At 37.7% G+C, this 21599-nt stretch overlaps 1 protein-coding gene across 1 annotated transcript in view; it reads left to right on the top strand.

Moving 5' to 3' along the window:
• The first annotated feature begins 6290 nt into the window (after positions 1 to 6290).
• LOC135699310 (mucin-2-like) overlaps positions 6291 to 21599 on the top strand; it is a 66397-nt gene continuing 51088 nt past the window's right edge. Inside the window, exon 1 of the mRNA XM_065219557.1 lies at positions 6291 to 6622. Coding sequence (XP_065075629.1) covers positions 6620 to 6622 — 3 coding nt within the window. The 5' untranslated portion in view covers positions 6291 to 6619. The remainder of the gene's footprint in view (positions 6623 to 21599) is intronic.

Below are 21599 nucleotides of genomic sequence, written 5' to 3' on the forward strand. Positions count from 1 at the left end.
AAATATTATTACTTCATTAACATAATCCACCAAATGGTTCAGAGTCTAAGACTGTGTTCCATTTGGTGAATTTTCACTCACCTTGTATAACATTATGTGATTAATATAAAAACATTAGTATTAACCGGAAAATTTCTATTTAAACATGTAAATTTTTTTTAAAAGCGTTTTGCTTATACAGAACGTAAATCGGAAATCAAAGAAAATCATATCTACTTTCAATTCGTGGCATATTATGAAGTTCATCAAAGTTCAAAGGAAATCAACCACTGGGCGATCTCGCCGGCCCACTGGAACACCACCACAACCGTCGCGAGAAACAACAGTGAAGCATAGTAATTCTGAAAGACTCCCCCGCGACGCCCCACCGACGTTAACGTGATTTCCTCAAAAAAAAAAGAGACGGCCCGCAGACACATACCGACGCCAGCCGACGCCCGCCGACGCTCCGCCAACGCTCCGCCGACGCTCCGTGGCATCTACCCTGGAAGCGGCGCGTCAAAATGAGGCGGCGCGCCAAATCGAAGCGGTGCCTCAAATCGAAGCGGCGCTTCAAATCGAAGCGGCGCCTCAAATCGAAGCGGCGCGTCAAATCGAAGCGGCGCCTCAAAATAAGGCGGCGCGTCAAAATGAGGCGGCGCGTCAAATCGAAGCGGCGCTTCAAATCGAAGCGGCGCCTCAAAATAAGGCGGCGCCTCAAAATAAGGCGGCGCGTCAAATCGAAGCGGCGCCTCAAATCGAAGCGGCGCCTCAAAATAAGGCAGCGCCTCAAAACAACGCGGCGCCTCAAAATAAGGCGGCGCGTCAAATCGAAGCGGCGCCTCAAAATAAGGCGGCGCGTCAAATCGAAGCGGCGCCTCAAATCGAAGCGGCGCCTCAAAATAATGCGGCGCCTCAAAATAAGGCGGCGCCTCAAAATAAGGCGGCGCCTCAAAATAAGGCGGCGCCTCAAAATAAGGCGGCGCGTCAAAATGAGGCGGCGCGTCAAATCGAAGCGGCGCTTCAAATCGAAGCGGCGCTTCAAATCGAAGCGGCGCCTCAAAATAAGGCGGCGCGTCAAATCGAAGCGGCGCCTCAAATCGAAGCGGCGCCTCAAAATAAGGCGGCGCGTCAAATCGAAGCGGCGCCTCAAATCGAAGCGGCGCCTCAAAATAAGGCGGCGCGTCAAATCGAAGCGGCGCCTCAAATCGAAGCGGCGCCTCAAAATAAGGCAGCGCGTCAAAATGAGGCGGCGCGTCAAATCAAAGCGGCGCTTCAAATCGAAGCGGCGCCTCAAAATAACGCGGCGCCTCAAAATAAGGCGGCGCGTCAAAATAAGGCGGCGCGTCAAATCGAAGCGGCTCCTCAAAATAAAGCGGCGCCCCAAATCGAAGCGGCGCTTCAAATCGCGGCGGCGCTTCAAATCGCGGCGACGCTTCAAATCATGGCGGCGCCTCAAATCGCAGTGGCGACTCAAATCGCAGCGGCGCTTTAACACGTGGCGACGCTTTGGCCCGCGGCGGCGCTTTGACGCGCAGTGACGCTATAACGACAATGAGGCGCTGCGACATCGCTTCAACAATTATTAGTACAATTTTAAGATAAGTTCATGTAAAAAATCCTGATAATTCCTACACTCAAAAGATCACTACGTTGGCCACGTGAAAAAGTGATTAACAGGATGAAGAGAATCGATCAACAATAATAGGCCTTTTCTCGTATTACGCGAGTTTTAGCCGGTATTCTTTTATCCCAATTCCTGGTACCGTAAGCTGGGGTGACATTGTACCTAGGGGGTGACATTGGGCCAAAATTAACAAATGTTTATTGATGCAAATATCTTCAATTTAAAGAAAATTATGTCTAGAATATGAATCCTGATGAATGTGGGCGTCTAAGTGGAATACCTGTATAAAAAGAGAGAGAGAGAGTCTTCGGAAGGGAAGTAAAGCCGTTGGTCCCCGGCTCATGAGTTGATGAGTCGATATGTAGGGTCCAGGTGTGGGAGCTGCCTCCCTGGCGTCGGTAGCATTGGTGTTCAGCACGGAAAACAAGATCGACGGAAAACAAACCAAAGGAAAAAATAAAAAAAGAGAGAGGGAGAAAAATTAGTAATTTTCATTTAATTTCACTACCTTATTTGCTTATCCTTGACAGATACGCGTATTTCGTCAACAATGTGCAGACTTCTTCAGTGTCTTGTACTAATAGTCGAGCATCCGGTGCACCAGCTTGGACTTCCGGCCGTTCGGAACCAATTGGTTGGTGGTAGTATCAATATCATAATGATATTGAACCTAGTACCAGTTGATTTGTTTCATGCAGCTGGAGATCCAGAGCCAAACTGCGGGATGCTCAATATGCCCCACCTGTTCACTATGCCCCTCCTCCTCCTATGTTCAAATTATGAAGTGTTCAGATTTAAAACGATAAGATTACCAGAGGTCCACGGTATCATTTAAACCATTAGAAACGCAATTGAACCTATAGTGTAAGTAGGTGTAAGTTTGAAAATTAAGGAATTATGCTTCAATATTCATTTAGACATTTCGAGCCTAGAAAAAAATGAGATCGAGGGAAAGCAATATGTACAAGACTAATGAATATACATACAGTCAACTATCCACAACTTGATGTCTGCTAACACGATGTCGAGTTATAGAACCATAGTAAAAAATAATTAAATGACTATTGTGATAACGATTTTGAGTTGGATTGGTGTTCCATAACTCGATAATTATATTTCCTGCTTAGATATGGCTGTCATACTTTGAAAACTAAATCAAGATTTTGGGTCACCTGAATATTTTAGGGATGCACCTAAAACTTCAGGAAAGTAACACAAGTAACAAGTAATACAAGTAACACGTCAAAAACTCGACGATTTCGGATTTTTTTGTGAGCAAATGAAACAACGCAAACGTTTGGAGTTTTTTGCATTAAATTGCTTAAATCTTCCTCTACATTTGAGATTTTTTTTTCACCTGTGGCTCCTTGGGGTTACATCGGAAGGAGGTCACCTCCGGTGGGGATTGGTAATTGGCGGGAGTTCTAGAGACCTGAAAAATGGACAAAACTATCTTTTATCAATTGGACCTTATTCAGAAAAGATTTTTATTCTATGTAAAAAAACAATCTAAAAATTAAAAAAAAATATCTGAAAAAAAAGTTGATTTTTCACTGTTTTTTTTTCACTATTTATTGTTATTTTTTTATGATATCAGTGGTTCACATAGAGTAAAAATCTAATTCCTTTAAGATGTGCCAGGTTTCAAGTCATTTGGATGAGAACTTTTTGAGTTATCCTTCCCGCCAATTTGGAAAACACTGTTTTGAAAAGAACACGTTTAAAGTTTTGGGTTGGGTAAAAACATGATTTCTGGAACTTACGGTAAATCGGCGATACCGGGACCATAGATCGCTCGTAGTATTTAAAAAAAAATTTAAAGTAAAGTATAAAAAATCGATAAAAAAATTTTTATATGTATTTCCTCCCTTAAGAGATTTTGAGAGAACTTCCATGAACTTCAAGGTAGTTTTTAAAACTTCAAGAAAATTGCGGGAGCTCAGATAAGGTCAAAGAACTTCTTGGTAGGTATGAAAACTTCTGGAAAATTGCGGAAACTTTTGAAAAGTTCTAAGAGCTCCGTAAAGTCATGTGAACTTCAGGGAAACTCCAAAAATTTCAGGGAATACTAGACTGTCAGGGAACTTTAACGTTCTTGAGAAATTATTTTCAATAGTGTATGAGAGATCCATGAACTTCGGTGAAAATCTTAGAACTGCATAAATTATCTCGTTTTGATTAAGGAAAATTGGGCGAGGCTATAAAGAAGTTTCGATAGTTTGTTATAAGTTCTTGCCGATTTTTATTTGTGTATTAAGACAGTTTCTTATTTCACTGTTCTCAGATATCGACAGGAGGACGAAAGCGCACACATAAAAATCAGTGAGTAGCTAGCTCTAAATTTACCATGACAGCACTTCGCCAAGGGCGTAGCAAACCTTCACTACGTCTCTGTAGCATAGGTAAGGGCATTACAATAATATGTAGCTTATTATCATATTTTTGTACAATCAATGTTTTCTACTTTCAATGTATTGATGGAACATACATTTGATTGAACTATTTTTAATATGTTCTGTTATCAACTTTATAGATTCTTTACACTTACCGCACCTTTCATACAAACATTAAAAAAATCCTGCATTTTCCAGACTTCTATTTAGTTCTCTGAAACAAATCAACATGTACGGTTTATTGGATCCATCTTACACAGCAAAAAATAAATTTTAATATTACATCCAAGAGGATGCACTTAAATCATGTCAAAAATCTGATGTAATTTTTATGGCCACAACAATAAACAAATGCAGTAAGAGCAGCGGGGCAGTTGAGGGGCCTCATAGTCTAGTCAGTAAAGGCACGGTATAACCAAGCCGGAGGCGGCGGGTTCGATTCCCAGTCCGGTCGAGGGAATCTTTCGGATTGGAAATTTTCTCGACTTCCCTGGGCATAGAGTATCATTGTGCTTGCCACACAAAATACAAATTCATGCATTCGTATTGGCATCGAAAGCTCTCAATTAATAACTGTGGAAGTGCATTTAGAACACTAAGTTGAGAGCACGCAATAAGCTAATATGCGCTAAGCAATAAGCTTGAAATGCGAACAAGAAGAAGAAGAAGAGCAGCGTAATGTCAGTTCATACATTGTATTAATGATAATTTTGTCCTTTTTGGCAAGTAATATTACACCATATTTTCGACACAATTGAAGTGTATCCACTTTGATGTGATATTATTTTTTTTTTTCTGTGAATAACATAGCAATGTTCGAAGGTTTATTCATTCTATGCGATGATTGATAGATTCCATTGGATTATCAGCTAAAAACTATGACTGCGATAGGGAACGATTTCTATCGTAATTTAACATACTTAATACATAACATTCCTTTGCTGGTTAGCAATGAGTAAGATGTATATGAAAATTGTTCGATATATTTTATAGTGAAGAACTGTTGATATTTCATAGGTGGGAACAGACATCTAGAAACTAATGTAAAGTCAGATATGTTTGCACTATAAGAAAATCCATTAAAATATACCTGTATTCGTGATGAATATTGCTCACTAAAAGATATATCTTATATGAAAATCAGTTATATTTTATTGGAGTGACTTTTAAAGATTTTTGACGTTTGTTGATGTGTCTAAAGTGTTAACAGACTTGTAGAAACTATTAGATAGAAATTTAAGTTTGTACTATAGGAAAATATGTACATCTCATTGGAATAGATGGTTTTTGGGATGAATATCGTTTTCAATTAATCTATATAATAATTCTGCATAAATTATTAAAATTATTTTCAACGATGTTTTCGCACACTCATAAAACATTGTAAAAAATAAAAGCAATATTGCTAGCAATTATAAGAGTGTATTTTAATAACCTTCATTTTGTTTTGTCCCATAGGAAAAGGGGTTCCGGAAAATAATGCATTAGGATTGAAAAAAAAACTTCTGCAATATTTACTTTGCTAAGATTTTAATTGTAAGCCTTCTTCCAGATTCTAGAACTAGTACTGGAACTTCATGAACCAGTTCCATGAATTCGTATAATTTAGAGGTTGTCTTATTGGACACAGGAGCATTAAGAAAGATTTGAACATTCGACGCGACACCACCGAAATGGAACATAAATTTGTCAGTGTTATTTTTCTTCACTCTAGCAAAAGAAGCATAACGTAGCACTACATTCATTAGGTAAGGCGCGAAGGTACCGACAGCATCACACCTCCCAAATCAGCTACAATAAAAAAACGCAACTGTGAACTCAAGGCACCACCTTCCACTCTCTGATGTTTTTTTAGAACCGATAAAATATATGTGTCAAAACAAAAAGTTAATTTCATGTGACAATTTTATATAGAATTTACCAGACTCATTTTCAATCATATCGTTTTCATTTGATTTTCTTAAAGCGCCAATTTATTAGAATTCCACATAACGGGAATATGTTATTTTGGTTCAGTGCACTTTTCAAACCTATTTACTAATCCTCTGTATATTACTTGAAGTGCAAGTAGTCACACGAGCGATCAAATTAAAGAACGCCATCATTTTCCTGACTCTTTCCGATCGGCCAGTTAAACCCCACATTCCCCTGTGCGAGAGACGCATCTTTATCACACCCAACTCGAGGAGCGTCCGTCACCGTTTCTTCGCCCTTCCGCTGACCAGCAACACTCGCAAGGAACCACCAGCATTGAGCGCGTCGTCAAGACTTACCTTTGAGACGCGTAAGAGCGACGCAACAGTGGTATAAAAACGCCGTAAGGAGATGGAGCATCTTTTAGTTCTCATTTGAATTTTCACCTGACCGCTATAGCCACTGCCATTCTCGGGGGAAACGGATCGCTGTGTGGGTGTGTATGTGTGTTGTTATATTACGTTAACGCATCGGGCGCGGTTTGAGGATTTACGAACTGTGTGAATTACTAACCTCTGACGAGGGTGTGAAAAAGTGATCACAAGGACTGAGGAAGTGCGTGAGTGTGCATTTCAAGGAGCACTGCATCAAGTGCTTCAACTGATTACATAAGGATACAACAGCAACAGCCGAGAAGGCGACAAAAATGGTGAGTGTCGATAGTTATCGGATTTAGTGCATCAGCATTTAGTGTCGAGGGGCTAGCCCCAAGGACCTTGCAAGGATTACTCGGTCGGAGAAGTGACATGAACATGTGACCTAGCGCAAATTGCACCGTGCTGTGTGATTGATTGAAACTATGTACCGGTGGCTGTAGGTTACTTCTCACGAAGCTGGGTGGCTATAAAGAATCTCAGTCGGAGAAACTGCTGGCGGTTGGTGATCTATGGTTTGTGTTCAATGGTGATTGAAGACGCAAGAGGTGGTTTGTTTATGTTTTATGATTGGGCGTTTCGATGAAGACTGTGTAGCTTAAGAGATGGGTGAGAAATGTTGCTTAAGTCTGTAAATATGAATATATGGACGATCATTAGTGCCAGTGTGTCAAACTAGCCTGGATGGAGGATACAGAACACATTGCAGCAACATTAAAAATCAAAACAACTGATTTTACACACCTACAGAAACAATTACAGTCCAGCTCATCCCCCGATAACTTGGATAATGTGTTCAACCTTGAAACGATAAAGGATCAAGCAGATGGTTATTTTCATAATGGTCAAACGCCGGTGTTCACCTAATAAATTTATGATCAATTATGTCGACTCTTTCTAATCCCAACCTTATCACCTTCTTAAATTTTTGTTTTTGTTTTTCGACGTCGCAAATTTGTGATCGACATTTTATTTTACTCTGTTCTGAAATATAGGATAGAATTTACTTTTTAATGAATTCTTTAAGAGCTAAACTCAAGCGCGAAACAATTTTAGATTTATCATGGTTTTGAAGAGGTTTATAACACTTACAATCAGGGTTACTTCCACTCACTTGCTATAAAAAATTGTTTTTCAGAATTATGAAATCATTAGATGTTATAATGATAATTAGTACTTGTAAGTTACAAGAAGGGATCGTTAGGTATGTGTTTGAGTCATAAAACCTGTCAATATTGCTTTCAGTGCGTCACAATCAGTGATTTTACGACTCGTGAGCACTCACTCTGAGTGAACGCTCACGAATCATAAGATCGCTGATTGTGACGCTCTGTAAGCAAAATTGACAGGTTTTATGGGTCAAACACATACTTTACACCCTATTCTTGTTACTTACAAGTACAACATATCGTTACATCATCTAATGATTTTATAATTCCGAAAAACAATTTTTTATAGCAAGTGAGTGGAAGCAACCCTGCCTACAATGAACTTTTTTTAGAGAGATTTTTAGCCATAGGCTAGTTCATCTCTTAACAATGAACTTGAATATCATAATAAAACCGGAAATGTTGCTTGAGAGTTTTAGTCCACCTTTTGTAACCGAACCGTACCCAAACAGCTCCGTCGACTGCTCCCTTTTTATCAAAACATTATTCGTATATTTACGATCAGTTAATTCAAACTTGGTGAAAAATTAAGATCCAGTCACAATTTACAAGGTTGTGATACGTTCCTGCTTATTTTTCAACTAATTCATGGATTATCTGTGTTATTTGCCGGACAGTTCCAAATTTATTAAGATATGAACATTTCAGACCAGATTTTGGATAAAATACGTAATTTTATTGCAGGGTGATTCAGAATAACTGTCACCGATTTCAGAAATATGCAATTCTCAATGGGTAAAATCGGTATATGTTCAAGTATTTTTGTTTTAAAGTGTGTGCCACTATCAGCTTGTATTGATAGTAGGATTTGAAATTTCATTCGTTTTCGATTTCAAGCAGTCTTGGACGTGAAAATGGAGCATGTCATAAATTTGTTTAAAATCGTGTGTTATCTTTTAGACACTGAAATCTCTTCGAAAGAATGAAACATTTATTTTTCGCATCATTATAGAGGTAAAAAGGAACCATGCGTGAAAAATCCGTTCAATATCTGTGCTTAGACGCATCGCCAGGACTCCAAAAGTGCTAGAACTAAAACTTGCGTGCCAGCTGTGGTTCGTTTTCGTGATAAATGTGGTTGGTAATTAAAGGTAAAGGGAGAGAGATTTGAATTAAAGTATGCTAAGTTGAAGGTTATATATGTAGTATATCTGGAATATACTGATATCAAAAAATAATGCAAGCGTTTAATCGTTATGACCGATTTTAAAAGTGACAGTTATTACGAATCACCCTGTAAATTTTAAGATGGAAATTACCTACACTATTCACTGTTGAAATCCTATGAAAATACCTGACAAATACATAACACGTTACATCAACAAGTTTGTTTCGTCATAACCAACATAACGAAATTATAATAATTCAAATTTGGACCAATGTTTGTACTTCAAGTCTTGGTTCAGCTGGCCAGAAAAACTGGCAATGCTTTTTTTTTTTTTTTTGTGAAAAGCAAGAAGATAATTTTTTTTCACAAAAATCTGCTCAAGAATCGATAAATTGATCTAGATTGATACAAATCGCATGGAAAACTGGCTATCGGATCCGAGGCTTTGAGGGTCGAGCCAAATGTACTAATCGGCTCAACTCGACGAGCTCGGGAAATGTCTGTGAGTGCATTTGTAACGAAATAAATTTATTGAATTATTTATTTATTTCATCAACCGACTAGTACAAATACATATCCAGATTTGTTTTTCATAAGAATATTAAAAAAAAAAATATTGTCTGCTATTCAATTTTTACTTCTTATGAGTTATGATTCCGTATGGAGTTAAAATATTATTTTAGTTTATGCTGAGACATTGGAAAGTCGATGGTTTCGTAGTATTGATTGTAAGACGCCATCATGCGCCAAATTTTGCATAGTTTGGCAATATATAGTGTTTTAATTGTGTCCTGAAAGTTATAGCAAAAGTGCTTGATAAAGTCTAGCATGTTATTTTCACTGTCAATGATTATGTTTTAATGATCTATGAAAGTTAGTTTGGAGTCAAAGATAATCCCTAAATCCCTAACTCTTTCACATTTTTCTACATACTGTTTTCCTAATATATTTTAAATGTTTAATGGAGTTCTTTTTCTGTTAAATGATATAAAGTTACATCTTATTACATTCAGTTCTAATAGGCTTTTTTACTTCATGTGTAGAATATGTGTATTTCACTCTAGAATGTATTGATGTTTTCATCATTTCTTATTTGCAAAAAGAGCTTCATGTTGCCGGCCTTGATTAGCAATTCATTTTGGCTGGGCTTTTCAGGCAATTGAAATTTTGACAGAAAACCAAAATTTCAGTCGTATTCTGTTTTTGTGAAGAAATTGTTGGAAGTGCGTAGGTTGACAAAATATTGTCTCCATTATTATTCACCAGAATTTCAGTCGCATTCTGATGGCGAAGGTGAAGAGATTTTTGGAGGACTAGTTTTACTTACATTGTAGTTTTCTTCTGCGAGGAGAGAGTCGTTGTTCATTCCTTCCGTAGATTTCGTCAATGTTAATGAAAATTTCGAGGACTGTAGAATTTCCGTGCAGTCTCCCGCAGTCGTTGTGTGCGTTCGCTGGATAAGAACGCTCGGTATGACTTCAGGTCTTCTAAGGCGTCATTTCGTTAAATTCGTGGACGTCCAAGTAAATTTTACGTAGAAATTAAGTACCGTTTCTTGGAAACTGCTGATCCGAACTAGTTGCCAAATGATAGGCACTATGGTCCCATAGAAAGAGTTTGAATAATTATGAAATCAATTAACTGGTTCTGGATGTACAGTGTTCTCAAAATTGAGCGTATAGCTGTCCGTACATTTCATAAAGACAGCTGTACGAGCATAACTTAATAGGATAGATTTTGGCTGCTGGCTAATCAACCATTTATTGGTTATCGGTATCGTATTGGGCTTATTTGGAAGAGTGTGTAAGAAGTTAGAGCTATTTTAGAAAAAACTAGATTTTAAACTCTCACCCCAGCAAGCCTGGTTTCAATCCCAATTGGCACCGCCGGGATGTTCTGAGGCATAACATCTCTGATCACGCCTTTCTTCGGGGGTAAAGCCGTTGGTCCCCGGTTCATGAGTTGATGGGTCGATAGATAGGGTCCAAGTGTGGGAACTGCCTCCCTGGTGTCGGTAGCATTGGTGCTCAGCACGGAAAACAAGACCGACGGAAAACAAATCATGGAAAGAAAAAACCAACACAGCCAGTACTTTAAAGTATCCTGGACAATAATTGATATATCTCTATCATTATTCCTGTTTATTTGATATATGTTTCACATCTAAGATGCGTCACACATACCAAAACGGCCGTGCAGCATTTAAGGGTCAAGATGATTCAAAAGACATCGAAAATTTAAACACGATGCTTCAGAATCCAATAAATGGATAAAACGACACGATTATATGCTTGATTGGTCGTTGGATGCATCTTAGCTAGAAAGGTTAAGTGATGCTCCATTTTCCTTTGATGGTTGGGACATGATCACTTACTCTTGTCCTAGCCTTTTATGGCTTATGGCTATAGCGCCATTACTCGCTTTCTGAAAAAAATAAGAGCGAAAGGTAAATGAAAAGGACAAAGGGAAAAGGAGTATATGTACTAGGGGAAATGACGGCTTCGGCATGACAGACTATTTTCGGCAACACAAATTGAAACACTATTTCCACTGGATGTTCTTACGAAAACACTTCGCTGAATGCATGCAAACGATTCTTTATGCTTTCAGCTTCACTTTGACTATATTTTTACCACTGAGAAAAAGCAATCTAGCAAGGTTTTCTTGAAATGCAACACACGCACTACAAATTGTAGCTGATTTCGAGTTGCCGATAATAGAACAGCAGATTTACATGCAGTTCAAATGGAACGGTTGCCGAAGAAAAACTGGTTGCCGACAATACTCGCTCTCACTAGAGAAGATTGGAGCTTTGTAAAAGCGTTTCAAAACAGTTTTTGACAATTCTTTCGACTGAAATTGTTAGAGCAGCTGGCAGCAAAAGATTGTAAACAAACCAATACTGCATATGTGTGCGTTCCTTAGAGAAAAAGGCTATAGAAAGAAGGTCGCTGCTTAGGTTGCCGAGAATACGTAAATTCCCCTATATGAACATTTTTTTTTTTTTATTTAATATATACAATATAAAAATTCCTAACCAAGGTGATCACTACCCGAGTCTTATCACTATTAACAAGGTATAAAAAGTAACAAAGACTAAAATGTGTCCTTTGATTACTAAAAAATCTGTTTCTCTAGTTTGAAGTTGTCAGGACTATGATTCGGTGGTAAATCTTGTATCAGTAACGCACCATGGTACGAAGACGATCTCCCGGCGATACGCACGCTTTAGGCACCCATACATCACAAATGTTCATCTAATTTAAACTCACTCATTCAAACCGGTCTGCAAGTATTATACACTTCCAAAGCGTACCAGACTGCTGTTTCCGTGTTGCTCCCGTTTGACGCGTGACTGCTGAAAGTTTCAATTACAACTAGTGGTGCAATCCGGCATATATTGTGGAATGTTTCAAGAGGTGATAGAAGGTCTGCTTTGCTCACATCGGGCATTTGAACATTCACAAACTTGCCACCCGCCACCAAAAAAAAAATAGCTTTTAGGTGCACTATTTAATGAGTTTTGTTAAGGTATGATATCGACATGTTTAGAAATTAATGCATTAGGGATTAGGCAGACGATCTTAACTTAATTTAATCCGAAGTCGAAGATTTAATTGAGCCACCCTATAAAATAGTGTATTCATGGTCACTTGTGATCTGGAGTGGAGAAGTACAACTATAATGTGACCATCAAATCTATAAAAATCTAAACCCATTTTTTTTTATTATTTACACCTGTGTCGTGCACATGTGGACACGACGCCACTGCAATAGTCAGGTTCAGCGCTGCGACACAACGATGAGATGAATGATGGGACGTCGAGGGCCCTACTTGGCTTCAGAACAGCTTGTCAGCGGCAAATAACAGGCACGTAGAACTATATAGATTGAGCTGCAGCTCTCGCAGGACTTCTTCTGCCTTAGTGAACTCACCGAGGGACTAAAAATTGTATCCTGGGCAGGGGTTGAAATAGTTGACGTTTTTTACGAAACTCGCTTCTTTGTCGTGCGCGACAATCTGCTTGTAATCGTACACTCATGCTCTACCGTCGTCTCTCACACACAACACAACCGGTAGAATAACATTCGAGCAAAAGAAAATTATCAAATAACTATCATATGACATGAGTGATTTGGTTCTTATTCCTCAATTTGGTGTAAATTAAACCATTTATGATCAGAAATGTTATTCCTAGGACGTCATTGCTTGCTATTTTCAGAATTCACACAAGCACAACATCAGCAGCTCTTATTATGAGAAAAACTAAAATACATACATTCGTGACGGTATTCGCCGACAGTGTCGTATGACAGAGCATGTTAAATGACATTTGAGTTTGGTACTGCACTATGATAGCTTGTTTTGTAAGTGTCGGAGGCAAAGACAGTCGATTATCACAGAAAATGTGTCGACTACCGTGACCGCTTACAAGACTGATCCTGGGTCTGGTTTTGATCAGATCAGCCACTGATTATAGAAAAAAAAACCCAAAGAAAAAAATAAACGTCTCGTTAGATCTCAAAGATACTATTATAATATGCAGATTTTCTTCAAATTCGAGCAGTTTTTTAAGAAAAATAAAATATTTCTCACTCTGTGACTAACCCAGCTTTTTCCAGCTTTTAATGATATCCGACTCAATTATGAGTTGATCTCTTCAATCGTATTTTAACACCATAGGAGATACTTGCACGAAGTAATCATAATCAATTTGCAATTTTGACGAAAAATTGCACATAATAAAAACGATACCTTTTCTAAATGAGGTTGGTTTTATGGCAACCACGCCTGTCATGGTGATTACTCATGGTTACTCCGTGAGTAACCAGCCAAACACTATGATTTTTTTTTTGGATCAGACAATTCGATCTACATGCGCCCCTCTAATCAAAGCTACACCAAAATGCATAAAGGAATATTTGACGCTCATCTAGATTCAAACAATTAGATTTTAATAATTAATGCTCATGCGCCCCTAGACCGTCCGGTTATCCAGAGGGCATAAGGACGTAAGTTCAATGTCAGGTCCTACCCAATTCTAATTTTCATAAATTTCCAATAAATATTACCATACGTATCCTATGGTATATCCTTTCTACTAACAAATGTCCAGCCATCCTGTGACACTTATGAAAGCTCATTGGAGGAATTTCAATAACTTCTGGATTAATGAAAGGAACTTTACAGAAGTTCCTTCCAATTCAGGGAAGACCATGCTTTTTGCGGCTTTTTTCGTTGTGTGTGACAGATTTCAGTAATGTGTAGAGCATTTTAATGAATAATATTTTGAATAAAATTAACAAAATTTCAGCTTCATTGTTTCTACGTACATCACGATATAGCCTATTTGAAAAGGACATTCTAAAACGAAGTGTTTTACTGAAACTAAACAAACTTCACGAAGGCTCATCATGTCAATCCCAAAATAATACAGATAAACCTTAAATAGTTGAGAAACTAGCATCCCAAATTCCAATTGTAGTAGGATGTGCATCAATCCAGAAAAGTAACAGTGAATTAAACATTTTCGGAAAACGTTATATAGCTACTTTTGTATGGTAAATCTACAATGGAGATGAAAATCAGAAACTTCAGGGCAGATCCATTATATTTATGACAATTTAAATAACTTTTCAGAAGTTCCAAGAACTTCAGGAAGTCCAGAAAACGTCAGCTTATTTTGAAGATGTCTAGGAAAGATTATAAGACTTCAGGACGCATCAGAAAAATTGTAAGATTTTAGGGAAGTTACGGAAAGTTGAGAATTTCAGGGCCGTTTAATTAACTTCAGAAAAATTGCAAAGGAATTATAGATGATCCAAGAACAAGGAAGAAAGGAATTCGAAAACTTCAAAGAAGTTTGGAGATCTGTAGAAAAGTAACGTGAACTTCGGAGCAGTTTTGAGAACTGTAGGACTTTTCCATGAACATCAGGAAACTTTTTCTCCTTGATTTGTTTTTTTGCCGATCTTGTTTTCCGTGTTGAGCACCAATACTACCGACACCAGGGAGGCAGCTCCCACACCTGTATCATACCTATCGATCCTTGAACTCATGAATCGGGGACCAACGGTTTTACATCAGGAATCTTGCGGGAGCTTTAAAAACGTACTTCACGAAAACTAAGAGAACTTTATAGTTTTACTTCAAGAACATACAAGAAATTCTGATTATTTTTTGTAAACTCCAAGAACTTCAAGGAAGTTCCGAAAACAATAAAACATACTACAACTATTACACTATTTTAATCTAATTTCTTAACCTTTTATTAAAACACTGTTTCGTCATACTGAAGTCAAAAAAATTGCTAATAATATTGAAAGCCCTTATGCAAGAACTTAACGGACTATAGAATCCATGGCTTGTGCTGCGGGAACAACGATGATATCAGACTTCCGCAGTTGACGCTGATTTACATTGAACGAGACTTCCAATAGGAGGTCGGTACTATGGATATTACTCTCTAAGATGTCAAATATAAATAGTTGTTGCAGCATCTGTCTGTTTATTAAACGGCAGCGTTATTTATAGGGCGGAAGATGAACATGATCGTTCCACGGAAGGTTTCGAAGTGCAAAACGTATAAACAGTTTTCGCACACGTTCGATACGGTTTATCTGCCTCACGTGTTACGGGGTTCAAACTGGGGCTTCATATTCTAAAATACTGCGAATTAAGGCACAATAGAATTACTTCAGGATAGTTCCGAAAATTTCAAGATCATCCAGAACTTCGGGAAAGTTTATAGATCTTTAAAGGTAGAATGTATGTTATGTAGAACGCTTGCGCAAAAAGACTAGGGTGGGAAACGGATTCGAAACTCAAATGTCATTAACCAAATACATCCATAAACCATATACAGTACTGGACAAAATAAATCATAAAATGGAGCTCGATATATCAGGTAGATTCAAACATACAATAATGGTTTGTTCTGCAATACTTCTGTATGTTTTTCGCTAAAACTGTGCAGGTATAGAATATTCAATATATTGTATGACTTTCTCAATCATCATTTATAACTTGTAAAAGGAGAATTTCGAGCTGGACAAAATAAATCATACGCCTAATTTCTTATTGAAAATTCTTGTTTAATTCAACTTTCAACTTAAATTTTAACACCCTCAGTATTTGGTATGACCACCCTTTGCTTTCAACACTGCTTCCAACCGTCTTGGCATACTTTCAACGAGGTTTTGTAGATATCCTGAATCGATATTCTCCCACGCTGCTTCAAGTGCTTCAAAATAAACGTTTTTGTCGGAAACCGATACTTTATCTACTTTGTTGTCCATGTAAGACCACACATTCTCAATTGGGTTGAGATCGGGAGATTGGAGAGGCCATTCCAGCGTTTTGATCCGATTTGATTTGAAAAATGCCGTTGTTTTCTTCGCTGTGTGCTTTGGTTCATTATCTGGTTGGGAAATGCAATTGGATTCCAGGCCAGTTTTCAGTAGCGAAACTTCCAGATTTTCACTTAACAAGTCAATGTACACATCTGCAAATTCCAGTCGCTTCCGTTGGTTCCACTTGTTGATAAAAGGACGCTTCGATGCCAAACAGCTTTTCAAACCGCTCTCATTAAGTCACTGGCGAACAGTACGTCGACTTACATTGAGATCCATCGATTCCACAATATGCCTCGACGAATACTTCGGATTCTGCTTAGCCATTCGAACAATTCTGATGTCATCACGATTACTTGTCGCACGATGACGTATTCCTCGTGTTTCGTACTTTTTCCATATGTGCTGAACAGCTCCAACTGAGATCGAGTACTTTTCTGCAATTTTCCGAAAAGAAATTCCTTTTTCACCATCGCGAATCACCAAATTTCTAACATCGAGCGAAATCTGCTTTCCCGACATTCGTCACTTTTCAAATGACGCAAACAAAACACAATGGTGCGATGCGCACGCTTCCCGGAACAAGAACTGTCAAATATTACGCCGTGATGCCAAATCTTCAGATTTTGTTTTTATTCGATGGCTAAAAAATAAAAACTTAGGTGTGTATGATTTATTTTGTCCAAGATCAAAAGAGAGCATATATTTATTTAAATTTGTGTCAAAAATAGCAGAATATTATAACAAATTTCATTCAGCTAATTGAATGCACCATGAGAAATACTTGAACTTTTCTGAATATACTGCTGAAATTGCGTGCAAAATAGCAAAAATATGATGCATTTTTTGGGTTGAGCGTATGATTTATTTTGTCCAGTACTGTAGGTCCACCGTTGTATAATTGGTAATGCATGCGTGTACTGAATGGGAATTGTGGGTTCGAATCCCACCGGTGCCTTTAGATTTTTTTCGCAAATTTTCTTACACACACGTCTCTTACCGATGATATGTGCTAACCTCTCAGTATGTTCAAACTTTCTTACAAACATTTAAAGGTAAGTTCCGATAGCTTCAGGGCAGTTCCATTGATTTCAGACAATGCAGGAGAACTATCAGGGAAGTTCAATTAACTTCAGGAAATTTGCAGAAGTTTCAAAAACTTATGAAAATGTCATATTCCAAGAAATTCCGAATGCCGATATTCCAAGAAATTCACGGAAGTCTAGAGAACTTCAGGGAAGTTAAGAGACCTCAAATGCAACTGTATTAATTTCAGGGCAGTTTCAAAAACATAATCAGGAAAATTTCAAGAACTTAAGCAAAGATTCACAAACTTTAGAGGAGCTTGTAAAACTTCAGATCAGTCCCATTAACTTTGTAGTAGCTTTATAAAAGTAACAAGGATTTAAATTAGATTCTGAGAATTTCAGATAAGTTTCAATAACATACTACTTGAACATTGGGGAAGTTCTGAGAACTTTTGGAAAACTTTGGGAACTTTAGGGAACTTTCGAGAAATTCAAGGTGGGTTCATTATCATCAGAGAAAACGCAGGAACTTTCAAGAAGTTCTGAGAATATCAGAGATAGCTACAAAATTAATAGGAAACTGTGAAAACTTCACAGTGGACCAGAGAACGTAAGGAAAATTGTAGGAGCATTAAAAAAAGCTCCAAGAGCATCAAGAATATCAGTCCCGATAACTTCACGGAAGCTCCGCGCGTTGAAGGAAAGTCCAGCTTAGTGCTGAGATGTGTCATTGTCATTGACAGAATTTCGTGCGATATTGACATAAAAATTATGTCACATAGTCACTGACTTGATCCTCAAAAAACCTACGTCAAAATCGCATTAATATTTTCGTCAATGAAAATTTCTGTGTCACATTATTTTTATCCAAGCAGTTCAGGACGTAGATGCTTGTTCACTTTAACGGTTCCATGTAATTGTATTGCTCAAGTCATTTAATTTCGTAACAAATTTAGTTAATAAAAAAAATCTACACATGTTCGTCACTGACAGCATTGTCATTGACAATCCGCATGGTTTGCTTTGACAATGACTGTTAGCTCAAATGAGTGACCAAAGCAGAATTGTCAATATCATCGTGTATTGCCGAGATTTTGAAGCACTGGTCACAGGGCTTCGTTCGTTGGTTCAAGCCATACTTGACAAATCGAGAGCTATGCGTGAAAATCGAAGCAGCACAATCAAACTCTTTTGCCAATACATCCGGTGTACCTCAAGGCAGCAATTTAGGGTCGTTGCTATTTTCAATCTTCATTAACGAGGTTGGATTCATTATTCCGGTTGGCTGTCGTTCTTTCTATGCAGATGGCGTTAAGCCCAAGTAACATTTTAAGTTTTATGAAATACTACAAAGCAACTATAAAACAACATTCATAAAACCCTGGTCAAGGCTATTTTGTCATTAATGTATCCACCAAAATCTCATTAAGACTAGAATATGTCTAGTTGGCCCACCCTGGAGAAGGTTCTGAAGGGTGTATTCTCGAAGCTCTTCAAGATTGATTTACTGCAACAGGTTGTATGACGAACGCGTTGAGAACCATTTGAAAGCTACAATAAAAGCTATTAAGCAACAATAAAAACCCTTTCCGAGCCATTTCCCCTGGCCGCATACTGAATCCACTAGGAAATCATCAATCAAGATAGAAAAGGATTTATGAATCCGATCTTATCAAAATAATTAAAATAGAAACTGATGGTATGAAAATCTTGTTGAATATCGAAATTTATTACAATACATCTCATTAAGTGGCCTAGTTTTAAGTGCCATATTAAATTTTATGTAGAATGTACGTGAAAAGATCGAAAAAAATTAAGTCCACCCTCGCAAAACGTCGATTTGACTAATTATTTGAATTAAAAAAAAAATATATTCTTCAGATCGAGCTGGGCCGAGACATTATTTTTAATATTTTCGCATTTAAATGTTTGCTCATTACTAAATTTACCAAAATATAGTTATATCTAAGGAAATATAGATTGAAAATCGAAGATTGTAAAAAACAAGCAAACTAATTGTAACATGCCGGTGGCATAAAAGTTGATTTTCATGGGTCATTTGTGAAAAAGTTGTTTTGCTTTCAAGAATTTCTTAACAAATTAATGAGAGTTTTAAATGGCTTTGATGAAGAAAACTTGTAGGCTGAATTGTATTTATCTAAAGCCATTTTGCTTGTTCCTAACCCGTTAAGATTTATGGCAGCATTTATGGAGGCAAAGTTGCCTGCAAAAAATTAAACGTCAAAGTTTGTTTATCTTTCGATAGTTGTGCTGTGAGATCCAGGATTATTCCAGGCGGTTTTCTCCCGATGGATTAGGAGCAGTTACTCAGATAGTTTGCGATACTGTTTTACAACATTTCGCATTTCGAACAGCTGGAAACGCAATCGTTCCCAAAAAAGATCCCCTTCTTCCGAATGGTTACAGAAGTCCACTATTCAACGATGCAGGGATGTACGCTTGAATGAAATTTTCGAAGAGTTGATTCTTTCGCCGAATAAAATCGCTGCTATGGATCGGAAACCAGCTAATCTCCGCTAACTAGCAGTTCATTGGTTTGCTGTCGGTTGTTATTTCGATTGTCATCTATTCGCAAGATCTGGAGAAGGCTGGTATGTTTTAAAACTTTCGACAATGTTTTATGAATTCGAGGGCCACGCTCACTTTACTCTTCTCCGCCAGATGGTCAGTTGTTGATGGTGTGCTGGTTCTTCTAAAGAAGTAAATTTTGCTGAAATCGACTTGAATTTTTCATCCTACTTCGTCTATCCTTCGAGATTTTCTTGTCATAAATTTGGCATTTATTAACTATGAGGAACCATCTTTTAAGCTGAATTTGTAAACAGAGTAATTGGGGAGTTAATGATGCACTTTAAAAAGCCTAAAAAGCAACAATAAATGCATTTTGCTCTAATGCAAAACCTAATGGTTTTTTGGTTGCTTTTATAATGATAGAACACGTTTATAAAGTATTTTATCAAGACATTAATAAACAAATGCTAATGACGTTTATGCTTGAATTACAGAACAGTTTTATGGAGGGATTGATAACTGTTTTAAATTTATTTTTAAAACAAGACAGTTTTTGACTTTCTTGCCAGACTATAAAAGGTTTTTAAAACAGCAAAAAGCTGAATTACTAAGCAGGAATGTTTTACACTTTGAAATGCTATATTTAAACTAAATGGATTGTTCATTACCGTTATAAAACCATCATAAATCAGAGTGGATGCTAAATGGTTACTGGATTGTTACTTGGGTGCTATAACTATATATGATCGAAGACTTCGAGGATTGGTGTTCCAGAAACTTCGTCACGTTCAAAAATGCAGCATCACCTCTTTTCATCGCTAGCAGCACTAGTCTAGCCTTTTAGAGGAGCTTAGATCTGTTGTAGCACCGTTATATGTACTTTAGGAAAATTTCGAGAATCTTTAAAAAGTTCCGGTAATTTTGGGAATTTCATGGCTCTCCAGATAATTTGAGAAATCTTCAGAAATTTTACAATTATGGGAATCTCACAGAAGACCAGAGAACTTAAGACAGTTCCATTAATTTCAGAACAGTTCCAAGAACTTCAGGAAAGCTCAGAAAACCACATGGCTTCAAGTTAATTGCATGAAATTTAAAGTTGTTCCGAGAACCTCAGCAAGATTTCGAAATCTTCAGAAAATTTCTGAGAGCATCAGGAACTTTGCGGAACAATGAAAAAGTTCCGTAAACCTCAAAGCAGTTTCACGAACTTTTGAAAATTTAAGGAACTTCAGTGATGATCAGAGAACTTCCGCTGACGGTCGATTCCCATGTAAAATCGTGCACTGAATCCAAAAATGTGGCTGTGACTACATTTTTGGATTCAGCTCACGATTTTACATGGGAATCGTTTTCTAAATCTAGCCTAAATTTTCAATTTCATTTATAAAAAGTTTTTCTTTTACTAATATACAAATATATTCGGCTATATTGAAGCTACCCTAAGTGGGGGTGAAAATGGGCCAAGAAGTCAAAGTTGTTCGTTCCCAAGCTTACAACATTTACATTTTTTTTTTTATAATTCGTTTATTTTTCCAGGCTCATTCGCTGTAGCTTTGCGGAGCCGATATTCATTGTTTAGATAACAAAATTACTTAAAACTAACGTTAGTAAAGCGGGGGCCGATTACTCGCGGCTATCTCGAGGTTAGGGGTAACAAATTGTAACAAATGGATGGCAGGGTAGGGATTGTGAACACAAGGTTTGGAGAGCAATGTGCTCTTGATCTCGAACTAGGCGACACTCTGATGAAAAAGACAATCATGGGGGTACACCGATGGGTAGCTAACAACTTGGGAGAACACAAGATGACACTAACTTCTAAATCCTCAAATCTATCCGTTTTAAAAACACATAAATTAAATTCAAATAGTCAAGGTCTCGGCTCGCCAAGACATCTCTAACGGGTATCGCGGGTTGTTTTCCTCGGGCCCTGAGGGATGTAGATAACTCAGATCTGGCAACACGGTGTAAGGTACACGACCAAACAACATGCTCGATATCGTGATAACCACTGCCACACGCACATAAATTGCTGCCTGAGAGCCCAATTCGATAGATG

Source organism: Ochlerotatus camptorhynchus, unplaced genomic scaffold, assembly GCF_037179485.1.
Source record: "Ochlerotatus camptorhynchus isolate MF236.1 unplaced genomic scaffold, CSIRO-AGI_Acam_v1.1 ptg000105l, whole genome shotgun sequence".
NCBI lineage: Eukaryota > Metazoa > Arthropoda > Insecta > Diptera > Culicidae > Ochlerotatus > Ochlerotatus camptorhynchus.